Source organism: Cotesia glomerata, unplaced genomic scaffold (assembly GCF_020080835.1).
Source record: "Cotesia glomerata isolate CgM1 unplaced genomic scaffold, MPM_Cglom_v2.3 scaffold_127, whole genome shotgun sequence".
NCBI classification, from domain to species: Eukaryota; Metazoa; Arthropoda; class Insecta; order Hymenoptera; family Braconidae; genus Cotesia; species Cotesia glomerata.
Window position 1 is genome coordinate 1 of NW_025401631.1, and position 24,991 is coordinate 24,991.

Here is a 24,991-nt window from a genome sequence, read left to right on the forward strand (position 1 = left end):
ACTGTCATATCACCTCCAGCATCAGCTAACAATGTGTGTAGATGATCGACGGAAACTATGTCCTGTGTATTTCTTTGCATTTTCTAATTTTAAAAAATTCAAAGCAATGGTTCGAAAGTACTGAAACCAAACTTGTTAATTCCTATAAAGCTGACAAGTGAGTAAAAGCCTCAATAGAGGAATGGCGTAACAGTAGACAGATCACTCCATGTATTTGTATATCTATGGTCATTCATAAATATAGGTATACAAATACATGGAGTGATCATATACCGTACATGACGGCCCATTGGGGCTTTTACCTACAGCGACCATTTTGGTAATTCAAAAAATTCATCTGTTTTACAGGTTTGCGTAGTCGTAATATATACCATTAATGGTAAATGATTCTTTGCATGATTATTTTTTGTTATCGGAACTTTAATAAATAAAGTGTTCTCATCAATTTTTTGACGTATCTTCCAGTTTCATGTTCATGAATTCACTTCTTTCTTAAAGAACCGAGAAATTCCAAATATTAAACAAACCTGTAACAGTAAGAATAAAATAAACAAAATGTTTAGACTATACAGACATTTTCATACTCAAACATATCAATAAATATTTAATTACCTTTGTAGCAAGATATTTATTATCAGCTTCATTTAGAAATTTTTCGATATTTTCTTTTGTAAAAACTTCAGATTTTTTAGCAACGTATTTATACATGATTTGACTTCCTTCAAAAAACGTTACTTTTTGTAATTACCAATATCAACATCATCAAATGCTTTAGATGGTAGTTTTCAACATCGAATGAAAGCCCATAAACTGGAGGGGCAGTATTTTTGAGAAAGATTATCAGTAGACCCACCTACCAAATCTAAATCTTCAGCAAAAAGAATTTGATTTCCCAACATTTTCTTTACGCCATGCTTTAAAAGCATTATAAGTTACCACATTACATTCGTCTAGATTTTGTTGGCATTGATTGTAAAGCTATATTTCTTTCTCGCCTTTTTCTTTTTATTCTCGTCAGGAACAAAATCATTATAATCATCGTCTAAATCACTGTAATCACTGTCCATATTTATTACGGAATAAGATTGTTGTTACAATTAAATAATGTTCAGAAAATCTTTCACACCACAGAATAATAAGTTTACGACTGAGCGAAATCGTTAATAAAAAAACATTTGGAGAATCATTAATAGAGGTTTTAGCATACGTCGTAGACTGAATCAGTAACCGACAAAAGAGATGTAATTTTAATCATTAATTATTTATTATTTTGTATTTTTCGGGGCTTTAAAATGTTTTTAACATATTTTTTCTGCTTTTTTTTTCGGCGGTGAAAGTCAAATTCTTTAGAGCAGAAATGTATGTGAATTGATCGTAAATAATATGAGCCCGTAGCCTAAAAAAAATTTCTCTTACCTACTGCTTCATAATTGTTTATTTAAGTCAACAGTTGAGCGAGTCCTCAAATACGAATTCTAGGACACGCAGTGCTATAAATGGTTTTTATATAATTAGGTTAAATGACTGTGATGTTGAGTTCTAAAAATTTAATATAAAAAGAAAAAAGAAATTAAAGGGATTTTGGTCTGAATTTTTATCCGAAAAAATGGTGTTTTTACCAACTATTTCACATTTGAGCTTTTTCGAAACATTTTAAATAGAACTCAAAAAATTTCGTTAACTGGCTACGTTTGAGTTTGAAGTTAAACATGAGTAAGAAAATTATACTGTATGAACAAAAACATTGTTGCTGTAAAATGATAAAATAACAATCGTTTAAAAAACGAAAACAAGCTCTTTAAGTAGAAAACCAAACTGGAAAGGAAATAAAGTGGTTCAAAATGAAGTCCAAAGAAGTTGGTTACAAACATATAAACATACAGGTGAAGCTAATAAAAAGCGTGTAAAAAGATTTTTAAAAGTAAAGTGACACGTAGTAGTATGTAACAAGCCTTAAGAACTAGCATCCCAGCGTTACTTCGCAACTAAGTTTTCGTGGTGTAGTCGGTTATCACATCTGCCTAACACGCAGAAGGTCCCCAGTTCGAACCCGGGCGAAAACAATTATTTTGTTTTTTTTTTTTTAACTTTTTTTGTTTTTGCTTTGATTCAATACAAAATATATTATTCAAAATAGTTGACGTGAACTTGCATTTTAATTTTTTTGAAAAATATTTATATTTATAATTTAAAAAATTTATATTACAATTTCCATACTTAAATATTTATAAATAACTTCAAAAAATAATTAGAATTTATATCTTTAACAATTATATAGTCTTAAAAATATATATATTGTAGGGTCAATGTTAGAGTAATACGTGCAAGAAAAGCTAAGGTGTACCATACGACTTTGGCATAAAAAAAATTTTTTTTAAAATATAATCGCATTTTTACCGATGACCGACTGACCCGATTATTTGAAATTTTTCTAGGAATACTGATTAGTGATATTGATATCTTAAAACCCATAAGCACTTTTTTTAATATTATCAAGTAGATTCGGAGAATAATGATTTGAAAGAAAAAAACTTTATTTTTACACAAAACGCGTGATATTTCAGAGTTGAAACTGCGGGGCTAAAATGTTGTCCACTGTATAAGGTATTTCAGGAAAAAAAGTTAGCCATATTGCAATGGGGCTTTTTACCCCGGTTGTTTTGTTTTAAAAGAGCATTTATTTATCTTTTTGTTCATTACATAACGTTGTTACATGTATATTTGTTCTTATATTAATATTAAATTGTACTTATCTCTTTTGAGACTTAACCAATTGTTTTTATGTTTTTTGATTCATAAATCTTATAAAGTTGTTTTGTTTAATTTCGTGGTAAAAATTTGAAAAAAAATCCACTAAATCTTGTGTAATTTATCTTAAAGACTAACTTAAAACTGTCTTAGAAAATATTTACAATATTTTCAGTTTTCTTAAATGTATCAGGTTATGATTTTTGGAAATAACATTTTATTTAAACTTAAAGGAGTATTTGGTTTGGGAGTTTATGTTTGATGATGTATGGTACTTCATTTACATTGTGATAAAATAAATTTTTAAAATGCCTATTAGATGTTCGATTCGTTGTTCATAAAATAATTTAGTTTGATTCCTAATCTCGTGATGCATATTATTTATCTGTGCTCTAGTTATTGATTTTTCTTATTGGATGTATATGGTTGCGCGTTACATATCATTCGGAGAGTTTTATTTTCTATTATTACTATTTTATTTAGGTTTGATTGACTAGCGTTGCTCCATACGGGAGCAGCATACAATAATAGTGGCTTAATCATACTTTTATATAATATCATTTTGTTTTTAATACTCAGTTTGTTGTTTCTACTGATTAATGGATAAAGTATACCTTTAATTTATTTGTTTTTTTCACAGGCATATGTTATATGCTGTGAAAAGGTTAATTTATTATCTAAAATTGCACCTAGGTATTTAATTTGAGTTTTAGGATTAATAATTTCATTTTCAAGAGTAATGTAGAGATCAGTTTCATTTTTTCTTAAGTTTTACTTTTTTGCTGAAAATAGCTAATTCAGTTTTTGAGGCGTTTAATTTGATTTTCCATTTTTTAAAATAATCGTTTATTTTGTCTAGATGTTTTTGCAGGAGATCTATGACTTGTTTTTTGTTCCATGAGGCCACTGCTACTGCAGTGTCGTCTGCGAATAGTCCTAGTAATACTCGTGTGTCTCTGGGTATGTTGTTAACAAAATATAAAAATAAGGATGGTCCTAGTATGGATCCTTGTGGGACCCCAGCAACTACACGTTGTTTTCTTGATGATTTATTATTAACTATTACTTTGAAAAATCTCTCTGATAGGTAGCTGTCTATTATTTTAATTATGTATGTCGGTAGGTTTGCTTCTGTCAATATCAGTAATAGTCCTAGGTGCCAGATAGAGTCGAATGCTTTTTCGATATCTAATAGCCATAGCGGTTGATTTATTCCAGTTAAAATTATTTGATATGTGTGCTGTGATTCTTGCCAATTGATGTACTGTGCTTCTTTTTTCACGAAAGCCGAATTGTTCTTCTATAAATGTGTTATTGTTTTTTTCAAATGTTTTAATTCTGTTTAGTATTATAGACCTCGAATATTTTGCTAAGGGTAGATAGCAGACTAATTAAGGATAATTTTGGGGAAATAGTTTGTCTTTATTGCTTAAATGTCAGCACATGTGCTATTTTCCATGCTATTGGAAAGTAAGATAATTTGAGACAATTATTAAAGATATGATTTATTTGCACTTCAGGGCTTTTTTTTTGGTAGGTTTTAATTATTATATTTTGGAAACCGTCTGTTCCTGGCGCTTTTCTTTGATTTAGTTTGTTTAATAGCTTTTAATATTTCTGAGAGGCTACTTAGTATAATTTCATCCGGCTTTATGGTTGTCTGTGTTAGCTGTCTATAAGCATTGATTGCTTGTTCTATTTCATTATCTCTATAGTTTTCTGTTATGTGGTGTACTCATTCAAAATATTCTGCTAATGTATTAGCTTTATCGTGAAGTCTGTGAAAACAAGTCCGTTAGGTCCGTGTAATGTAGGAATCGTAGTATTTGTTTTTTGGTGAATGCTTTAGCTGTTTGCCATAGCGAATTATTTGAGACTTTAAGGTTTTCTAGTCTTTTGTTCCATTTTTTGTTATTATGATTGTTTATAGCTAAATTAATTTCTTTAGAATTTAGAAGTTTAGAAAGGTCGTTTTTAAGAGTTCTATAAGAATCTCGTCCAGTTTGTTGGTAAGCTAATGTCTTAGATTGTTTCTATTTTTTATCATAGTTAGTATGTGTTCTAGAAGTGGATCAGGTTTTGAGTCTGTTGTTATTCGCGGTATCGACTTGTCTATTGCTTTAGAGATGATATTGGTTAGTTTGAAACCGAGTTGTCTATTTTACTTGTTGTATTGAGTTGGGTGGTGATTTCAATATTACTGTTGATGGTTTGTTTGAACTTTTTCCAATTAGCTTTCTTGTAATTAAGTCTTGGTATGGTATTATTATAGTAGTTGATTTGAAAGCTCATATCCAAGCATAATGGGCATGTGATCAGAATCTAATTCATTTAGGCTTTCCCTATTGTGGCTTTTATGACAGTGGTGAATATTTTTGAAAAGCATTGCGAAATCTCAACTATGCTAGGTGTAATCCCTCATTTGTGTATGATATATAATGTGAAGTTGGGTCTGGGGCTGCTATTTTGAAGGTTAAATTGATTTGTAAATTTATAAACATAATGTTACCGTTATAATTATTAGAAATTACAGTTCCAGGATGTTTTGAGTTGAAGTCGTGCCCATCAGTATTTACGGAGTTGGTTAGCTATATTTTGTAAGTTCATTGAACATCTAATTTGTTGTATTTATTATTTATTGCTTGGTCTTATATAAACTTGAAAAAATACTAATGATTATTTATTTTAATACCAAGTGTTTCTATGGTCTGTAAGTTTTAATTTGAATTATAGATTTTTTTAATAATTATGGAGAAACCCTCCTGCCCTGGCGGTTATTCTAGTCCCTGTCTCATGTCGATTAAATTTTATAGCCTTGAGTGTGCTTAAATTATTTTTTAGTCAGTTTAGTTTCGTTTACTGTCATTATATCTATGTCATGTTTTGAATATGAAAATTCTTCTTTATTTCTCCTGTCCATTTATAAGTTAACTCCGTTAGCGTTCCAATAACTTATTTTTAAAGATTTATTGTTTTTAAGGCCCATCTTGAGCGTCATTAAGAGATTCGTAGCCTGAAGTCTTCTTTGCAAAATCTAATATAGCCTCTAATTGTGCATTTATAGGGCTTATCCTTATTTGCCTTGTCGAAGTTTCACTATGGCTTCAAGATTTAATTTGAGACATATCATTTTTGTAAAATCAAAGAGCACAAAACTAATTTTAATTTCATTTGACCATCGTTATTATTAGTTTGTATTTCTACATTGTTAACAATATTAGGATTTCTAAATTAGAATTACTATTTAATGCCTTATTATAATTGTCCTTGCTTTGAGGTGTGCAAAAGTAGTTTCCAATCCTGTTGGATCTTGAATGCTTCTTCTATTGTTGTTTGGCAAAGGTGGGTAGTGCTGTTGTTCCAATTCACGTGGTGGTGGTTGCTTGCAATGTCTCTGCTGACGATTAGTTGATGTTTTGGTTTCTGGTTCGTTGTTGGGCTTCAAGGTGTATTCGATGGGGCTATGCTGGGCCAGCCTTTAAAATTTGCTGGATAATCTTGGTTGCACTTCACACACTTAGGTGACGTGGTAATTGCTTTCTGGCAGTCTTTGTGTTGTGGTCTCAGTGCATTTACATTTGGGTTTACGATGGCAGTTCGATGATCCATGTCCAAATTCTTGGCAATTATAACATTGTGTGACTAATCGTGAGTTGACCTATCTTTCTATACGTACAATGTATTCATGGACGTGTTTGGTTTTGAGAACTGAGTTGATATCTGTTTGAGCACTAACTGAAAGGTAGTAGAATGGGTAATGATTTAAGTTACCAGTCTTCTATCTCCATCTCGGCTACTTTAATTGGTTGTATATCATCATCATATTTTTGTATTTCTTTTGAATTATTGCTTCGATGTTCAATCGAGGTAAGCCTTTAATAACGAAATTTTTTGTCGCGATATTTCAGGTTGCGTGTATGTATGATATGGCATTATTTTAGCTGTTTGTAGGTATTTTTCAGCGGTGTCATGGTCTTTTTGGTTTAGTTTAAAGTGTGAGTGACCATTTTGTATGTTTCATCAAAAGAATAGTTGTTATTAGTTTTCTCAGATTCAGTAATGTGTACTGTTAAATCATGTGTAGTTTATGTCTGCAGCCTTGATGATAATTGGTATTGGTTTATATTTTCTTGGAAGATTTTCGTCTTCTTCTTCGGTTTTCCATCGTGTCATACTCCCTTCAGATTTTGTTTCGTGGGTCGTAATGTCCTTGTTATTATTAATCTTGTCAGTTGATTGTTGAGTACCCTTCTTCATCTTTTTTTTGTTTGGGAACGTGAACCCTTCTGGGTCTACTTTTTCATCTTAGCTTTGATTTTCACAGGAGGGTCAATCTTGATCCGTTTCTCTCAGCACTGATGTGATCAAGATGACAACCAATCTATCTATCATTCGAATCAATGATCACACTTTACTTGTCAAGACGAACGAAAGACTAAAAATCGGGGTTTCAGTTGTTATCTGGTTGTACTGTGTAGCTGCTGGCGTCATTGATGGAGCTGGAAGTGGCTGAGGTTGATGATGGAGAAGTCTTTTGGTTTTGGGCAGTGCCGGGAAGTTCGCAGGTGTCATCATTGACAGAGCAGGATGCTGCTTTTTTGATTGGTGTTGAGTATTTTTCCTTTTTACGAGTTTATCCAAGTAGTTAAGGTAGATTTTGACATTTACTGCAGTTTCCAGGATGTGCTAAGTTGCAGTTGGCGCAGATTGGTTTAGTTTGTTCATCTTTTTTGCATTATTGTGTTTTGTGTTCGCCTGCACACTTCAAACATTTAGGTTTTCTGTGGCAGTGTTGAGAGCCGTGACCAAACTTTTGATAATTGTAACATTGAGTTCTTTGTCTCGGGTTAACATAGCGTTCTACCCTGACAATATATGCATCTATGTTTTTTAATTTGTATATTATGTTGACATCTGTTTCTGGTCCGACTGACCGATAGTAGAAAGGAAACATGTTTTCTCCTTTAGATCTCATTTCAGCTACTTTCAATGGTTTATTTCCAATTTTCTCAATTTCATCGATGATGAGTTGGGTCTCGACTTTAGGTAGACCTTTGATTACGAACTTTTTAACTTCCCGCTAAGAAAATCGAAGATTTTCAAAAATCGGGAAGTTATTGTTTTCACCCCGTTTAGCAAAAATCGAGTTTTCATCAGATCTCGACGTTTTAAGGTCATAGGAAGCTTACCTGACTACCCCCGCGATGTTGTCACTATGTCTGTATGTGTTCTAAAATGTTCTAAAATGTTCTAAAATGTTCCCTCAAACTTAGATTTCCTGTGAATTTGAACCGATTTTGACCGATAGATTTTGAGAAATTTTGAAAAATCTAAAAAAAAATAAGAAAAAAATTTTTTTTAAAGTGGTTTTTTTGGAATAACTTTTAAACGGCTCTATCGATCAAATTCAAAAACTAACCCGCCCTTAAGCTTGAAAAACCACGTCAATCGCCACCAAGCTGGTCGAAGTCGGTTGATTCGTTCGAGAGATATCGTGAACGAAAGAAAACCGAAAAAAGTGTTTTTTCGGGATTACTCCGAAATTTTTGGTTCGATCAATTAAAACCTGAAAATAACTTATGTGGACGATAAAACTGCGACGAATGCCGCCAACTGCGTGAAAATCGGTTGATCCATTCAAAAGTTATTGCGGTTTGAAAATTCCAAAAATAGTGTTCTATGAAACTTCTATCAAACTTTTGAGCTGGGAGAGCTCAAACGCATAGAAATATCAGTTTCTTTTGAACTCAGCGAGCTCAAAATATCACATAAATTATATTTTGAGCTCAAAAATCTCAAAAATGTCATAAGTACAATTTTAAGCGCCCATCAGGAATGGAATTAGGAAGTTGCAGGGATGGCCTTTAGGGTGAACCGTTTTTCTAATTTTTTTCCTTGTTTTCTGGTTTAGCATATGTGTAGTAGTGGATGCCTTCTCTTTTCAAGTGTGTCTGAATTTTTTCATGATCTTCGTTTGTTTGAGGGTGGTAGATAGTGAATGATTTTCTTGTGTGTTTCATAGTTGTGTTTGGGCGATCTTTTCGGATGTTTTAGTTAATTGTAATAATTCATCGTGTTTAACCTCTTCAGAATTTACGACAATTGGCGCTGGTCTTCTAACTTTTTTAGTTTTTTCATTTTCATCATACTCTTCTTCTCCACTATCACTGCCATGTGCTCTCTTAAATCGAAATAGTGACTATAGTGACTATTCACTACTTTTTGCAGTGCAAGAGTAGATCACTAATTCAAAATAGTGGTATATCTTTTTTCACTACTAAATAGTGAATAATCACTATTTCATAGTCGAAAAGTCAACTATTTCTGATTTAAGAGAGAGTGAGCTACTATTTTTCTTCTTTTCTTTACGAGATTTTTAAGTAGAAACCATCGGGGTCCGTCTGCCCGCTGTTGCCCGGCAGGACTCATAGTTGAATAAGCCAAGCCGTAGATGTTCGTTTAGCGTTGAGTTATAGTCACTATAGATAGATACGTTCCCTGGTTCGACGGACGAAGCAAGAATCCTAATATAATCAATCTTCCGAGTCCCGTCAATGGTGTTAAATCTAATACTCAATACATAGCTTTGACAGGAGTGCCACAAGGTTCATTCAATACTAGGACCTCCAACTTTTTCATACTACACATGAAATGATTTACCAATGGACCAAGAAATACTAACACAGCACTTTTTTACCGATGACACTGCAGTGGTATGTAACGTCTTGGAATGAAATAAATGCTCTAAATAAATATATAAAAACTCTTAATAATTTTGTGTAGAATTTTTACGAGAAATGAGAAAATTAAAAATTAATGCTGCAAGCTTGAGACTGAGAAGTATTATCTATAGCTACAATAATAAATTTAAAAAGAAAAGGTGAAATGGATCTCAGTATAGAAATAAATAATGAAACAATTAATCCTTAAAAATCCTGTTAAGTATTTAGAAGTAACTCTGGACAATAGAATTAAAGCTATCAACTACATATCACCAAAAGCGTACAATAAAGCATATAGCATAAGAAACATTAATTCCACTAATAAAGCAACTTTTATGAGAATTGGTGTTTAAAAGCAACATCAAATCCTACATGACGTAGGAATCTATGATAAAACAACGTACCTTTTAAAATTAAAACACTAAGTTTATCATATTTAGCTTTAAATAGATATAAGTGTATATAGTAGGTCATAAGAAGTTGTAAGCAAAACTATCTAAAGGGTTTTTTTCACATTTTTTTCCCAGAAATCTATGTCCAAACATTGAATAAATCAACAAAAAAACTAAATACTAAGAAACAAAAATTAAACTGCATATATTGTTTTAAACAGGCAATAGGAACAGATGAAGTAAAAAATGTAATAACTCATGTAAAAACAAACCAGTGATGAATAAAGAGCATTTTAGAATTCAAACTACTGTAACTACTAACTACCAAAATATATATCATAACGAAAAAAAGTTTGGCAAACCCAAAAGTGCACGACTCATAATGCTTATTCGTTCGATAAATAAAAAAAAATAGTTTATGTTCTGAAAAAATATTTTTTTTTTATTTTATTTAAATATTACTTTTGGAATTTACTATTTTTTGTTTGTTTGTTATTTTTTTTTTTTTTTTTTTTCTATTGCATTTAAATACAATTTATTTTTTATTTTATTTTATTTATTTTTCATTTCAAATATCGTGCGGTGTTTTAAAAGCTGATCATGCGCACTGAGGTGGTACGCCAGCATCAGCTGCCATGCATGTCGGTAGAGTCGGTAGAACATTTACTGATACGGACATATATGGGTCGTATAAACACTCATGTGTATTTTTTCATTGATTTTGAGTTTTTCATTAATAACAATTAAAGCAACACTAAATAAGATAACTATCTTTAATGGTAATCTCCGCAAAGTGGATGTCAAGCTAATAAAAAAAAAATTAGGAAAACGGTTGACCCTGAAGGCCATCCCACTGCAACTTCTCGCCAACGCTATACCTAAACTTGCTTGAAATTGCACGCATGACGTTTTGAGCTCTTCGAGCTCTGATAAATACAATTTGTGTATTATTTTGACAGGCTCTCTGAGAGAAGTGTTCTCTAAACACTATTTTTTGAATTTTCAAATCGCAATAACTTTTTGAGGAATGAATGAACTTCGATTTTCCACGCGGTTGGTGGCATTCGACGCAGTTTTAAGCTTCATAAAGAATCTTCAAGTTTGAATTGATAGAGCGAAAAAAATTTCGAAGTAATTTCGAAAAACACTTTTCGGTATTCTTTCGTCAACGATAACTCTGAACAGATCAACCAATTTTGACCAGATTGGCTGCGATCGACGTGGTTTTTTCATGTTAAAAGCTGATTAGTTTTTGGAATTGATCGGTAGAGCCGTTTAAAAGCTCTTCGAGCTCAAAAATATAATTTTCGTGTCATTTTGAGCTTTCCGAGCTCAAAAATCTGATAAAAGTTTAATAAAACACGATTTCTTAAATTTTAGAACCGCAATAACTTTTGAATGAATAAACCGATTTTCACACAGTTGGTGGCATTTAACGCAGTTTTTCAGGCCTCATGAAGAATTTTTAAGTTTCAATCGATCGAAGTAGGAATTTCTATATAATTCCGAAAAAACATTTTTTTCGGTTTTTTTTCGACAACGATAACTTTAATTTTTTTAATTTATTTCTTCGATATTTATATTATTTGATGCGATTTCTATTGGTATTGTTTTGTTGTGACCAAAGCATTATAATTATTAAAATATGCAATATAAGTTCGTGTTTCAACACTATCTAAATATCTTGTAAAAATAGCATCTATTGTCGTTCCTGAATTTCTAGTTGGTGTATTTGAATTATTATACATCAATTATTGATGTATTGCCATCTAAAGTTCTAATATGTATTTACTAAACGAATTCTCGATCTCCCTTACTCTCTCTCAATCTTTCTCACTAGCTCTCTCCCACCTCTCGCTCTATGGCACGGTGCGTGATGCGACGTTCACTCTATCTCACTTTCTCTCTCGATCTTTCTCACTCGCTTGCTCCCTACTCTCGCTCCATGGCTATGTGCTTCATGCTACGTTCGCTCTTTCTCACTCTCTCTCAATCGGTCTCAATCGCTCTCTCCCTCTTCTTCGACAAAAACGCTGTACATCTTCGTGACGCTAATATTACTATTATTGCGTTTCATCCGTAAAAATTTTACCCTCATGCGCTGAAAGAAGTGTCACTTTAAAAAACTGATTGAATTCGTGACTTTTTACGCAAGTTATCGTGTTTCAAACGGAAAATTGTGTTGATTGACGGGAATTTTCTTTTAACTATTTTGATATTTTTTATGGTTCTATTATCTTAAATTGATTTTTACCACTGTCAGAATTAATCTCCATTGAATTATCTATTGAATGATGCGCAAATTAATTAGACTACGTGGAACACCAATCGTGTAATTAATTAAATAGTTGCGAAATCGAGGCAAAACAAATTTTTTGATCGTAAAGCACTCTCTGATGCTTCACATCATGAGTCGTGCAATATATACAGATTTCATATTTTTATCTTTTTTTTTTTTTAAATAAATAAATTCTAATTGGATATTTCTTTCTTTTTTCCCACTTACTATAATAATGATATTAGGCAGAGTACAAAATAAACAAAATATTGTATCGATATACGCTCTAAATTGTATATAGTAAAGAAGTACGTGAGTGAAATGTTTAAGAATAATTTTTTGATGGTAAAATGACAATATTGTGTCAACTGGTTATGGGAAAATTAGAAAAGAAGGTAGACCCTATAATAAATTAAACAACGTGAAGCCGTAAACTCTTTCAGCCGATAGTATAGTAAATTAAACTGTACAATTTCTTACTTCTTCTCCACCACTACTAATCCAAAATGTGGAGGAGCTCGATACATGATGAGATGTTAAAGAAAAATGAGCATATTATATTCATTTTGTTCCTAACCTTCAAGCGTGCAAGCGTGTTTGTTAGAAAATTCAGTGAATTTAATGATAATTATTTTTCGTGAAGATAAAGCATACTTTTTTTATAATGGCGGGTAAATGGTATTTCACAAAAAAAGAGTTGCGTAAATCACCGAGTGCCAGAGTGGGTATCAGTGCAAAGCAAGAACAAGATTACAAACGACAGGCTGCGTGTCTGATAAACGACATGGGCCAACAGTTGAAAGTTTCTCAGTCATGTATCAATACCGCAACTATTTACATGCATAGGTTTTATGCATACCACCCGCAATCAAAGTTCAAAAAGTGTTCAGTTGCATGTGCAACTTTGTTCCTGTCTGCAAAAGTTAAAGAAACACCTTTAAGACCAAAATTTGTGATTAAAACTATGTACCAGTGCTTGGATAAAAATTCTAAGCAGATCAATATACATTCAGAAAACTTCAAGGAAAAAGTTAATGAATTACTTTTCGACGAATTAATTTTATTAACGACTTTGGGATTTGTGACTGAAATTGAACACCCCCATGCTTATGTGATCGAGTTTTGTCAAAAGTTGAACATGAGTAAAGAATTTTCGCGGCTTGCTGACAAAATAGCGACTCATTGTCTCCAATTGACTTCAATGTGTTTAAGGTACAAACCCAAGGACATTGCAATTTTTTGTGTTCATCTGACGATTAAATGGTCTCATTTCAAGATCCAGGAAATCGTCGATGGAAAATCTTGGCTCCAGCGCTTGAATTCCAAGGTCACTGATCAACTTTTATGGAAAATGGAAAAAGAGTTTAAAAGTATCTTGGACACATGTTCGTCACGGATTCAAACTCGAGTCATGGATCTTTTTAAGAAAAATTCCGTGCCTCCGGCTTCGATTCAAAATAAAACGTCTGATAGGTTGTTTAAAGGTAAAAACTCACTTCAGCGGTCAATAATTAGTTTCCACGATTATCTTGTTAGAACAAAGAACCAAAAATTAAATAATAATAATAATAATAATAATAATAAGGCTTTTGAGACATCTTTAGATATATCTGTAAGGTCAGTGCCAATATCAAATGAGCCTGTAACACCAAGTGTAAGAAATTCATTATTTGGAATTCGCGGCACTATCAGCAGAAACAGCCGTAAACGTAAGAGTAGTTTAGATTTAAATAATATATCCACTCCAGCTAAAAAATTCAAGCCGAGTTGAAAAATTTACTATCCATAAGTTCACTATTTTAAGTGCATGTAATTACAATCTTTTAAACAATTAGGAATTATTAAAAATTTTTAAATCGGTGAGTGTAAATACATTATTTATAATTTTGTAATTAAATTCTGATGTAAATTTACAATTATTTAATAAATTACATGGTAAGTATAAGTATCAATATAAAATGACATGATTTTAATAAGACAAACGCTTAATGTATTATACACAAAATTTTTTGACACAACGAAAAATTTTTTTTTGTATGGCGATAATCAGAGCTGTGAAAATTATTTTTATAAAAACCAAATAAATAATATACATTTATACCAAATAATTTAATTAAAAAAATAAGCTTTAAATTTTTATTGTAATTATTTATTTATTTCAAATCGAATAAACGCCGATCGGCTATATACATACAAGGTTTTTAAAAGATTAAATAATTAAATGATTAGATAGCATTATTTTCGTACATGAACTAGAAAAAATATACAGTTAAGAAATTATTGCACAGATCGATAAACTAATGGAGTAGTAATAAGTTTTTTACATTAGATGGCAAGGAGGAGAGTGTACCACCGAAGTAATCTAACTCAGTACAGTGATAATTAACTAAGTCCGCAATTCTGTTTATTGGTCCATAACATACGTAGTTTTTGTTATTTTTATTGAGTACAGCAGCCAACGGGATCTCAGATCTGGTCTTGAACAGATAAAACTAAACTGTTCCAAGATTTCAGGAGAATCGATATGTCTATTGATTGTTTTGTAAAAGTGGATTAGGTCAGCACACTGTCTACGACTCTGCATACTATTTATCTTGTACTGACTGTAAATACACAGTAAAAAATTTTTCGTCATTGTGTAAAGTGTAAAAATGTTTGTGTAGAATTCAACATTTTAGTATGTTGATTCAACACAATAGAGTGATGATTCAACACAAAGTGTGTAAAAAGTTATCAACACTAATTTTTGTGTTAAATTTAACGAAAAATTTTTTACTGTGTATCGTCAATATTCCTTGAACGTAGACGGTATACTATGTATTTGCAGAGCTTGCGTTGGATTTTTTCTATTTTACTTATCATTATATTCGTAGCAGGAGACCATACTATTGATCCGTATTCAAGGATCGGTCTGACCAAGGAGTTGAAAAGATGAACCAATGTGTGGTTGTTTTTAAAGTCTTTCCCGGATCTGAGGATATACCCAAGAACTTTGTAAGCTTGCGAGACAATCTTGTCAATGTGTGCCGAGAAAGTAAGTTTAGTATCGAAGATAATCCTGAGATCCTTGATCGAGGAAGAGTTCGGCAATTGTTGTCCATTAATATTATAATTGTGCGTCCTGTAGCCATGTGATCTGGTGAATATCATGATTGCGCATTTATTGATGTTCAAGTTGAGTTTATTCTTATGGCACCAATTGTGCAATTTGTCAATATCCAGCTGAAATTATATTTTAAAATAAAATTATTGTTATCATTATAATTTTCGTTAAGAATTAACAAATTAAAAAATTAAGAATATATGTTCTAGTTTAAGCTTAATAAGGAGTTAAATATTTAAGTTGAAGTTTATAATGTGATGCAGTGATATCTAGACAATAAGAGAGATGTTAATTTATGTATTTTTCTAACTAAGTTCATTTTTAGGCCGTCAGGCTGAAATAGATAAATAATAATAATTATAATTTTCGTTTTTTAGTCTTAATTTTAAATAATTTAATCCTAATTTCACAATTTATCAAGGTGATAATTCAAATTTATAAGATAACAAAGCTTTTTCTCTATTGAATAAAATAATATTTCACTAAACAAAAATTAACTTGAATCAAGAGAAAAATTTTTCAACTAAAAAAATAATTTTGAAGAGTTTCATTGTCTTGAATAAAGACGAAAAATTTTTGAATTAAGCACAATTTACTTAAACCAAGAAAAATGTTTAGTTTAAGAATTTTTCTGCTAAAATTAAGATGATGAAATTCTTCAAAATTATTTACTTGATTCAAGTAAATTTTTAACTTCCCGCTAAGAAAATCGGGAGGTTATTGGTTTCACCTCGTTTTTCGAAAATCGAGTTTTCATCAGATCTCGACGTTTTGAGGTCCTAGGAAGCTTCCCTGACTACTCCCACGAGGTTGTCACTATGTGTGTGTGTGTGTGTGTGTGTGTGTGTGTGTGTGTGTGTGTGTGTGTGTGTGTGTGTGTGTGTGTGTGTGTGAAAGTATATGAACCGCTTATAACTTTTGAACGGCTGATTCGATTTTATCGTGGTTGATGTCATTTAAAAGGGCTTGGCCAAACTTAGATTTTGAGTATAATTTGGACCGATTCGGATCAGCATATTTTGAGAAATCTTAAAAAACTAAGAAAAAAAATTTTTTCAAATGTGGTTTTTTTTGGATAACTTTGAAACGGCTCAACCGATCGATTCCAAAAACTCATCAACTCTAGACAATAAAAAACTACGTCGATCGCCACCAAGCTGGTCAAAATCGGTTGATTCGTTCGAGAGATATCGTGAACGAAAGAAAACCGAAAAAAGTGTTTTTTCGGGATTACTCCGAAATTTTTGGTTCGATCAATTAAAACTTGAAAATAACTTATGTGGACGATAAAACTGCGACGAATGCCGCCAACCGCGTGAAAATCGGTTGATCCATTCAAAAGTTATTGCGGTTTGAAAATTCCAAAAATAGTGTTCTATGAAACTTCTATCAGACTTTTGAGCTGGGAGAGCTCAAATGCATAGAAATATTATCTTTTTGAACTCAGCGAGCTCAAAATATCACATAAATTATATTTTAAGCTCAAAAATCTCAAAAATATCATAAGTAAAATTTTAAGCGCCCAGGTATGGAATTAGCGGGAAGTTGCAGGGATGGCCTTTAGGGTGAACCGTTTTTCTAATTTTTTTTTTCTGTTCAAATAAAATTTCTATGCATTTTTTTTTTTTTATCAAATTTAGCTATTGAATTTTATCCATACTTACGTAGTTTTTTTCGAACCTAATAGATTTATATTGAAAAAATAATAATGCTTTTCGGGTATAATTTAGATTTTTCAGAATTGTTCATCTATTTAAAACTTCTTATTCAACTCTAAAAAAAATTTATTGCCTCCATTTTTGCCACCTATGATTAATACTTCTGATGATATATAATCGAAAGAGTGTAAAGTTTTCCCAAACTCATAAATTATAAATAAAGATAATTGTTGTTTAATTATTTTATGTTTAAAATGATAAGCAATGAAAAACTTTAATGACTATTAACATAATAATTACTGCCAAAAATAACTTATTAGACACTTGTATAATCGTATTCTTATACACTGATAAAAATATCTTGATACTAGAGAAATATTTTTGATAGTGAATTTAATTACTAGAACATAATATTTTAAAGCATCGTGAATTTAATTACGAGAACATAATATTTTAAAGCAAGAGTCGAATTTTAAGAAAAATATTTTTCTTTAATAAAGTACTTTGTTTTTCACTGGAGAAAAGCTTTGTATAATTTTATAAATGTATAAATGGATGGTTCGATTTTTATGTCGAATTTTAATAAAAACAAGGTTTGTCATCTTTGTTGTGATTAGAAATATTCTATCATTTTGTAAAAAAATGTTCTCTATTATAAATGCTTGTTTTTATTGGTAATATTTTTTTAATGTTATCTGCCGAATATTAAAGTTTTTTATAGCTCTGACATCGATAAAAACGATCGCGCTTAAAAATCTCAGTGAGTACGTTTTACTCAACGATAGACGATAAAAACTACGAAAATAAACGAATAATATAATTTTATTTCAAATATTATTGAGTTGCTTTTTACTTAAATCCAACTTATCCGAGTTTTTCCACTTCTTCATAAAAATAGCGATTAAAATTAAAATTTTCTTCAAAAAAAAAACTTTAACTATCTATGCAGTGTCGTTTGAAAAAGTATACTTTCTTCAAAAAATACAGCTTAAAACATGTTGTTTAGTTGGATTGCGGTTTTTCTACAATATTGCTTAATTCATTGTGAGAATCGCTCCTTATTTATTGTTATGATAATGTTCTTCATAATTTCGCCGGAAATTTATTTTTTTAAAGATAAGAATTTTTTGATTGTTCAATGTATTCAAATAAATTTACTAGAAAGTAACCAGGTTGGAAGAACAGGTTTTGGTTCAGGAAATCAAGACTGGGGTTATGTGACAGTGAGACCTGGAGCGTACATGTTTTGGTGGCTCTATTACGTTAATCCAACAACAGTATCACTAGAAAATTCAAACCCTTTCAACAAACCCCTGATTGTTTGGCTGCAAGGCGATCCGGGAGAATCGGGCACTGGATATAGAAATTTTAATGAAATTGAACCACTGGACATAAATCTCAAAAGAAGAAACTATACATTGATCCATGATTACAATGTTTTGTTTATCGACAAACCAGTGGGGACTGGTTTTAGTTACGTCGATACAATTCAAATGATGGCACAGAATTTGACGCAAGTTGGCCATGATCTTGTAGCACTGATGAAAGTATTCCTAGAAAAGATTCCACAATTTAAAAATGTTCCGACTTATATTGTCGGCGAATCTTACGGAGGAAATATGGCTGTGCAATTTGCTCATCTATAGATGGTTTCAGGTAATTATCATGAAATATCACCTCACTATTACTGAAGATATGTATATGAATTATTTATTTTATCATTTCAAGGCTCAAAAAGTACAAAACAATCATCAGTAATTTAAAAAGGAATAGCTTTGGGTGATGCGCCTATATCTTTTAAGGAAACAGTTAAATGTATAGCTCCATACTTATTGAACTTGGTATGATCATATTTTTTATATCACTAACATTAATTTTTTTTTCTTTTGAAATAAGTGTTTCAAGAAATTTTTGGTACGCAATTAGCGTGAATGCTTTTACAATCAAATGAATCTATTCATAAAAAATACTCAACTTCGTCTCTCTCTCTCTCTCTCTCTCTCTATAATTGACGTATAAAATGTTATAGGATACATAATTCACACGGCTCGAAACGTCAAAAGCGTGAAATTCAATTTGTTTGCTATCATAATTTTTTAATTTAATTCTTTTCAAAACTAATTATTATTCGTAAATTAATTAAAAATAAAAAATAAATATCAAATAAAAGTATTTTTGACTATCACTTGAGTGCTAGAGACCAGAAAAAAATTTTTTAATGAAAAATAATTCCAATTACTTTAGGGCTTAATAGACACTAAAAATTTTATCAAGATCGAGAGTATTGCCTCAAAAACCCTCAAGTCATTGAATGAAGAACGATGGTCTGAAGCAATGATGAGTCATAGTCTTACGTATGCAACTATAAATAATCTTACTGCAGAGATTTCTATGTACAACATTCTACAACCAAAAACTAACAATTTCTGAACTCCCACAAATATTTTACTTCTTTGCGGTCGACTATCAAAGAAGTTAATGTAGATGGTCAGATACGAAAAATCATGGAACACGAAGTTAAAAGGAGACTTGAGATTGATCATAACAGAAATTATACATTGTTTTCGGATGCGGTCTGGGATGTACTGAGTAGCTAACTTATGAAACCCACGGAACGTATTGGTCCATGAAAATATTTATATTATAATCTTCATTGCTTAATTGTACACTTTTAATAAGCTTGTAGCTTTGCTTTTAAACATTTTTTCTTTTTATTAGTTGAGAAGCTATTGAACGAAACAAATCTCAAAAATCTTTGTATACACTGGGCAGTTGGATTTGATTGTTCCAATTCCTAGTACTATGAGCTGGGTAGAAAAATTTGAAATGAACGTATGCTAAGGAGTGGAATAACGCCATCCGGGTACCATTTACTATTGACAATATTATTGAAGGATATGTTAAAGAGTACAAAAATTTTAATTGTATTGGATAGACAGATCTGGACACTCGGTAAATAGTGAATTTAATAAATGATAAATGTAATAAATGGTAATTGGTAAAATTGTTTTTGGTAAATTGTTTTTCAGGGTGCAAAAGATAATCCATACGCCATAAATGCAATGCTTCAAGATTTAACATCCATCATCACTCCAAATTAAATCATGTAAAGTATTCCTAAGTAAATGAATGTAACGAAATATATTTTTGTAAAAGGGTTTTTGAGTTTAATTTTTTTCATTTTTTTACGTGAAAAGAGTAATTTTTTCGAATATTAATAGTTCATTAATTCACAATATACAACCGTCAGCACCTCCTTTGCTCACGGTCACTTCAAAATGCTACTAACATTTTTTTTTCAAATGGGAGTAATTAGATAAAATTTTTTTCTTTAAATATTTTCGGATGACAAAATTATTTGAGAGTTTTATTTTAAATAAAGTCAAAAAAAATTTTTCTTAACATTCGCTAGAAATTTATGAACATTTCGTTTATCACGAGACTATCTCAATAACTTTTCAAGTTAAAAAGTAGAATTTTTATTGAACGTTTTGAGCTTTTTGAAAACAAAAATCTGGTTATTATTTGCCAATGCACTGATTTGTAAATTTTCATTTGCGATATCTTCCGAAAAAAATTTAAAAAATTATAAAAAGCTATATTTTTTATGACGCACAACTCGATAACTTCTTAATCAGCAGATTTTTCAACGCTTTTTGAGTTTTAAATCAACAGAAAATTCCTAGGATGGCCTGCTAGGTCAAATTTTTTCAATTTTTTTGAAACGTTATCTATAAAAGTTTATCGATCACATCGACTGTAAATAGAAGCTTGAAAATTTACTTTACATAATAAATTTTATTTTTCTGATGATAATTCTTGACATGTTATGTCCCCTTCAAAAAGTTCTCAACATACCTTGAAAAGCAAACAGACTATTACATAACACTCCATCAACCCTACAGTAAATGACAGCGGCCTGTATATTTAATAATGTATACACAAAATATACCATTTTTTCGCCCAAATCATTTTATTCTCGATTGACAGTACTCTCGCCCACGCGTTAAAAGCTGCTAAAAAGTCACAAAATGACTCAATGTTGTTGCTCAAATTCTTCTTTTCATTTCACTCCGTTTACTAATTGTCTTGTTTTAAAGTATTCGGATTAGCACCGTTTGCAACTAAGATCGTTATCGATAATGAGAATAATCAAGAAAAAATACTTTTAAAATAGAGTTTTCGTCTTCTGTACTTGGATCCATTTACAGCTTGTTAATCGTTCTGATAATTTTGAGTGAAATAATTTATAACTACATATTATGGCCGATAAATGCCTACATACTTCTTCACATCTACAATTTATTCAAAAAAATCGGTCTGATAACAATTATTTTAAGTTTTTTATTCAGACAAAAATCTTTGGTAAAAATAATAGAAACACTATACACGATAAATAATGCGTTCAATCAAAGTGACATTTTAAGACCTTTATCACGCCGAGAAAAATTCTACAAGAATAGTAACGGTGACTGTTTACTTAACAAATTCATTGATTCTTATGACAAGTTACATCTTTGAGTGAAATATTCTATTTTCAAAAATTCATTTATTGCTAACATAAATATTGTTGTGGAATACGCAATCATATTTACTATCGGCTGGTTTATTACCCAGTATTCGCTGCTATTAATTTTTGTTTATCACAAATTGTGTATGTTCAATGAATTTTTTGAGCTCTGTTTCACTGGAGAAAATTATTCGATAGACAGCCAAAATTGTTTTATATGTGAAAACACCCTACTCAAATTTACCTCACTACGAAAATTATATCAGAGTACTTACAACGCATTGAGTGATATTGCACAACTTTATTCACTGCCTATTTTAGTAGCTTTTGTAATTATTATCCCAAAATTAATTAGCGTTGTCAGTAATACGATTGATTACAATGAAAGTCGGGATGAGTCAATAATTTTAAAAGTATTTAATAACTTGATAATGATATTTTTATACTTTCCTGTAATTAATTTGACTGTCTTTGCAACGAAAATAAACGAAGAAGTTTGTATACTTTTTATGTAAAATTTAAACTTGACAGCAATTTTATGAATAATTTATATTCGTTGTTCTTACAGATCAAGCGTATCACAATTATTTTATACAAAGGAATCACCGATGGATCAGGAGAATTAAATTCCGAAGTGAGTAAATTTCCAATAATTATTATATTTCGATAATCACACGTTTTTTTTTATAGCTTGAACAATTTTCGGTGGAAATGCTGCATTGGAAAATTGATTTTTCAGCCTATGGTTTTTTTCAATTGGACAACTATCTAATAACCAGGGTAAAGATATTTTCATTTTTTTTTTTTTTAATTTATTCAAAATGATTTTTTCATTTCAATCTTTTTTATTTGTAGATCATTTGTGTGAGCTTGCTCTATATGATTATTATTGAGAAGTAACGGAGTCAATTTTTTGAAAATATCCACTTGAAATATTACTATGGATGTCACCTAGTCTACTTTCATCATACTTATTATCTTACTCAACTATTTACTAGAAAAATTAAAAATTTGACATAATTGGGAAGTTATTGGTTTTCAATTTCTTCTTCATATTATCAGTTCTAAGAATCAAATAACTCACATTGTTCGAAAAAAGAAACGTACTCGTACAAAAAAAAAATTTGTTATAATTAATCTAATCTTTTTATTCATATTTTGAAAGAAAAATTATTTAATAGTTAATTAATTCTAAAAATGTTTTAATTTTCTTTTAAGAAAATGTAAAAAAAAAAAATTAGTAAAATGGTTCACCCTAAAGGCCATCCCTGAAACTTCCGGCTAAATTCATACCTGGGCGCTTATTAAAATTGTACTTATAACGTTTTTTGAGATTTTTGAGCTCAAAAATAAAATTTATGTGATATTTTTAGCTCGCTGAGCTCAAAGAGATAGTATTTCTATGCATTTAAGCTCTTCGAGCTTGAAAGTCTGATAGAAGTTTTATAGAACACTACTTTTGGAATTTTCAAAACCGCAATGACTTGAATGGATCAACCGATTTTCACGCGGTTGGCGGCATTCGACACACACACACACACACACACACACACACACACACACACACACACACACACACGCGCGCAGACATAGTGACAACCTCGCGGGAGTAGTCAGGGAAGCTTTCATATGACCTTCAAACGTCGAGATCTGATGAAACTCGATTTTTGCAAAACGGGTGAAACAATAACTTCCCGATTTTTGAAAATCTTCGATTTTCTTAGCGGGAAGTTAAAAATAGATTACGTTTATCATCTGATTGATAATATTTACAATTGTCATTGTTGTAAAGAAAATTTATTGTATACATTGTTATAAAATTGAAATGAAGGTTTAATGAATTCATCATAAAGCTATATTTATTTTAGAATATGAATTTGAGAATGATATTTATAATAAAATTTAATTTTTTTACGGGGGTAAAGAAAGTGGGTTAATTTATTAGAAAATTGAAGTTTTTGTTAGATTAGAAATTACACTTTTTGTAAAGATTCTTTTATTTTTTTAAATGAATAAGAAAATAAGTATTTTAGATTGAAAATATTTCTCTCGAATCAAGATAGTTGTCTATCAGAGTAACTAATTACTAATAAAAAATTATTAGAAATTCAAAAAATTAACATTGCAATAAGACTAAAAAGTTTTTTTAGTATTTAAGATTTATAGAAATATGACTTTATATAATAAACGAAACCCATACACAGTAAAAAATATTGTGTAAAATCAACACAATTTGTGTGTTAAAAACGGTTGACACGAAGTTTGTGTTGAAATTTTGACACAAACTTTGTGTAACCCCTTTTTAACACAAAGATTATGTTAAAATATCGCCACAAGAGGGCGCAAAGAATCTTACACTTTTAGAGTGTCAATCTTAACACAAAATAAATGTTAAATAATTTTATTTATTCTAATCAACTGTTTTATACCTATAAAATAAATTTTTTTTATTTCCTCAACTGTAGTCAATAATATTTATTAAAAAAAAATTTTTTTTTTTATTTACATTTTATTAAATCAACAGTTATTGAATGTAAATAATTGTAGGTAAAATTTTAAATAATTAAATCGAAAAACAATTTATAGATTTTAGAAATAAAGCAGCAAATTAAAAAATATAATTGTCTTTATTATTTAATAATATTTATTATATTTTCATATTAGATTATAAGAATATTAGATTATAAGAAATAATTAGTTATAATGAAGATTAATCTTTTAAAACAAGGTTGTTAAACGTAGCAGGCAAATTTAGTTTGGCTCAAACTTTAGTATTTTTCCACTCCAGAATAAACATGACAGTCACTTTTTTGACTTTGATTTACATCAAATTTTTGAATGTTAGATGAATTCCCACTTACCTAAAAAAAATAAAACTTACATCAAAAATAAATTTTTAGTATTGCATACTTGGTATAAAAAAAAAAAATTAATAAAACAAAAATCAGTAACTGGCAGTTAAAAAATTCAGAAATTTTTAATTTATAATAATCATTAATTTTACAGAGAATATTTTTTCAATATCTACTATTAAGAGTACTTAATTTTATAAAAACAAATTTTAAGGTTATCTTTGAAGAAAGAAAGGTTATCTACAGTATTCAGAAATTTCAATAATAAATAAATAATCACTCACCGTTGATAAAGACATCAATTTTTTGTTCGTATTATAAACTCACGCATCTTTATTCTTTAATTTTTGAATAAAATAATCTTTATTATTAACACCTCAAAACACGAACAAAATAGATGCCGCGTTGATGACGCTTTACACGCTTTGTGAAAACGGTTGCTGCGTAAAAGTAAAATCGAGAACCGACGCGCTGTTAATCACAAAGTTAATGTTATATTGATGGAGATTTTGACACAAACTTTGCGATTAATTCCACAGTAACATTACACCATAAAATGTGATTTAATAAAAGAGTGTATAAATTAACATTTTTATGTGTTACAAAATAAAAGTAACACCAAACTTTTATTGTTGTGTATTTCTAACACACCACAATTTTTTAACACAAAACCGTTTTCTGACACAAATACACAATATTTTTTACTGTGTATTTTTTGTTATATATTT

The 24,991-nt window shown here is 30.3% G+C and overlaps 2 protein-coding genes, 1 long non-coding RNA gene and 1 other non-coding gene across 5 annotated transcripts; 3 read left to right on the forward strand and 1 right to left on the reverse strand.

Moving 5' to 3' along the window:
- The first annotated feature begins 1,989 nt into the window (after positions 1–1,989).
- Positions 1,990–2,063, forward strand: Trnav-aac. Its single transcript has one exon. It is a non-coding gene; the product is annotated as a tRNA-Val (tRNA).
- Positions 2,064–12,804: 10,741 nt separating this feature from the next.
- LOC123273732 (cyclin-T1-like) lies at positions 12,805–13,911 on the forward strand. Its single transcript, XM_044741212.1, has one exon. The coding sequence runs from the start codon at positions 12,805–12,807 to the stop codon at positions 13,909–13,911; it is 1,107 nt and encodes a 368-aa protein (XP_044597147.1).
- A 1,001-nt stretch (positions 13,912–14,912) lies between these two features.
- Positions 14,913–15,290, reverse strand: LOC123273733. The gene has a single exon (XM_044741213.1). The coding sequence runs from the start codon at positions 15,288–15,290 to the stop codon at positions 14,913–14,915; it is 378 nt and encodes a 125-aa protein (XP_044597148.1).
- Positions 15,291–17,675: 2,385 nt separating this feature from the next.
- On the forward strand, positions 17,676–20,057 carry LOC123273731. 2 transcript variants are annotated; one of them, XR_006511361.1, is made up of 6 exons: positions 17,676–17,945; positions 18,063–18,557; positions 18,630–18,742; positions 19,146–19,523; positions 19,620–19,853; positions 19,931–20,057. It is a non-coding gene; the product is annotated as an uncharacterized LOC123273731 (long non-coding RNA). The 2 variants fall into 2 exon arrangements; XR_006511362.1 differs by having other exon boundaries at positions 19,176–19,523.
- The last annotated feature ends 4,934 nt before the right edge of the window (positions 20,058–24,991 follow it).

What these genes read in the sequence shown, in the direction of transcription:
- LOC123273732 (XM_044741212.1), top strand. Translation starts at nt 12,805, where the DNA reads ATGGCGGGTAAATGGTATTTCACAAAAAAAGAGTTGCGTAAATCACCG.
- LOC123273733 (XM_044741213.1), bottom strand. Translation starts at nt 15,290, where the DNA reads ATGATATTCACCAGATCACATGGCTACAGGACGCACAATTATAATATT.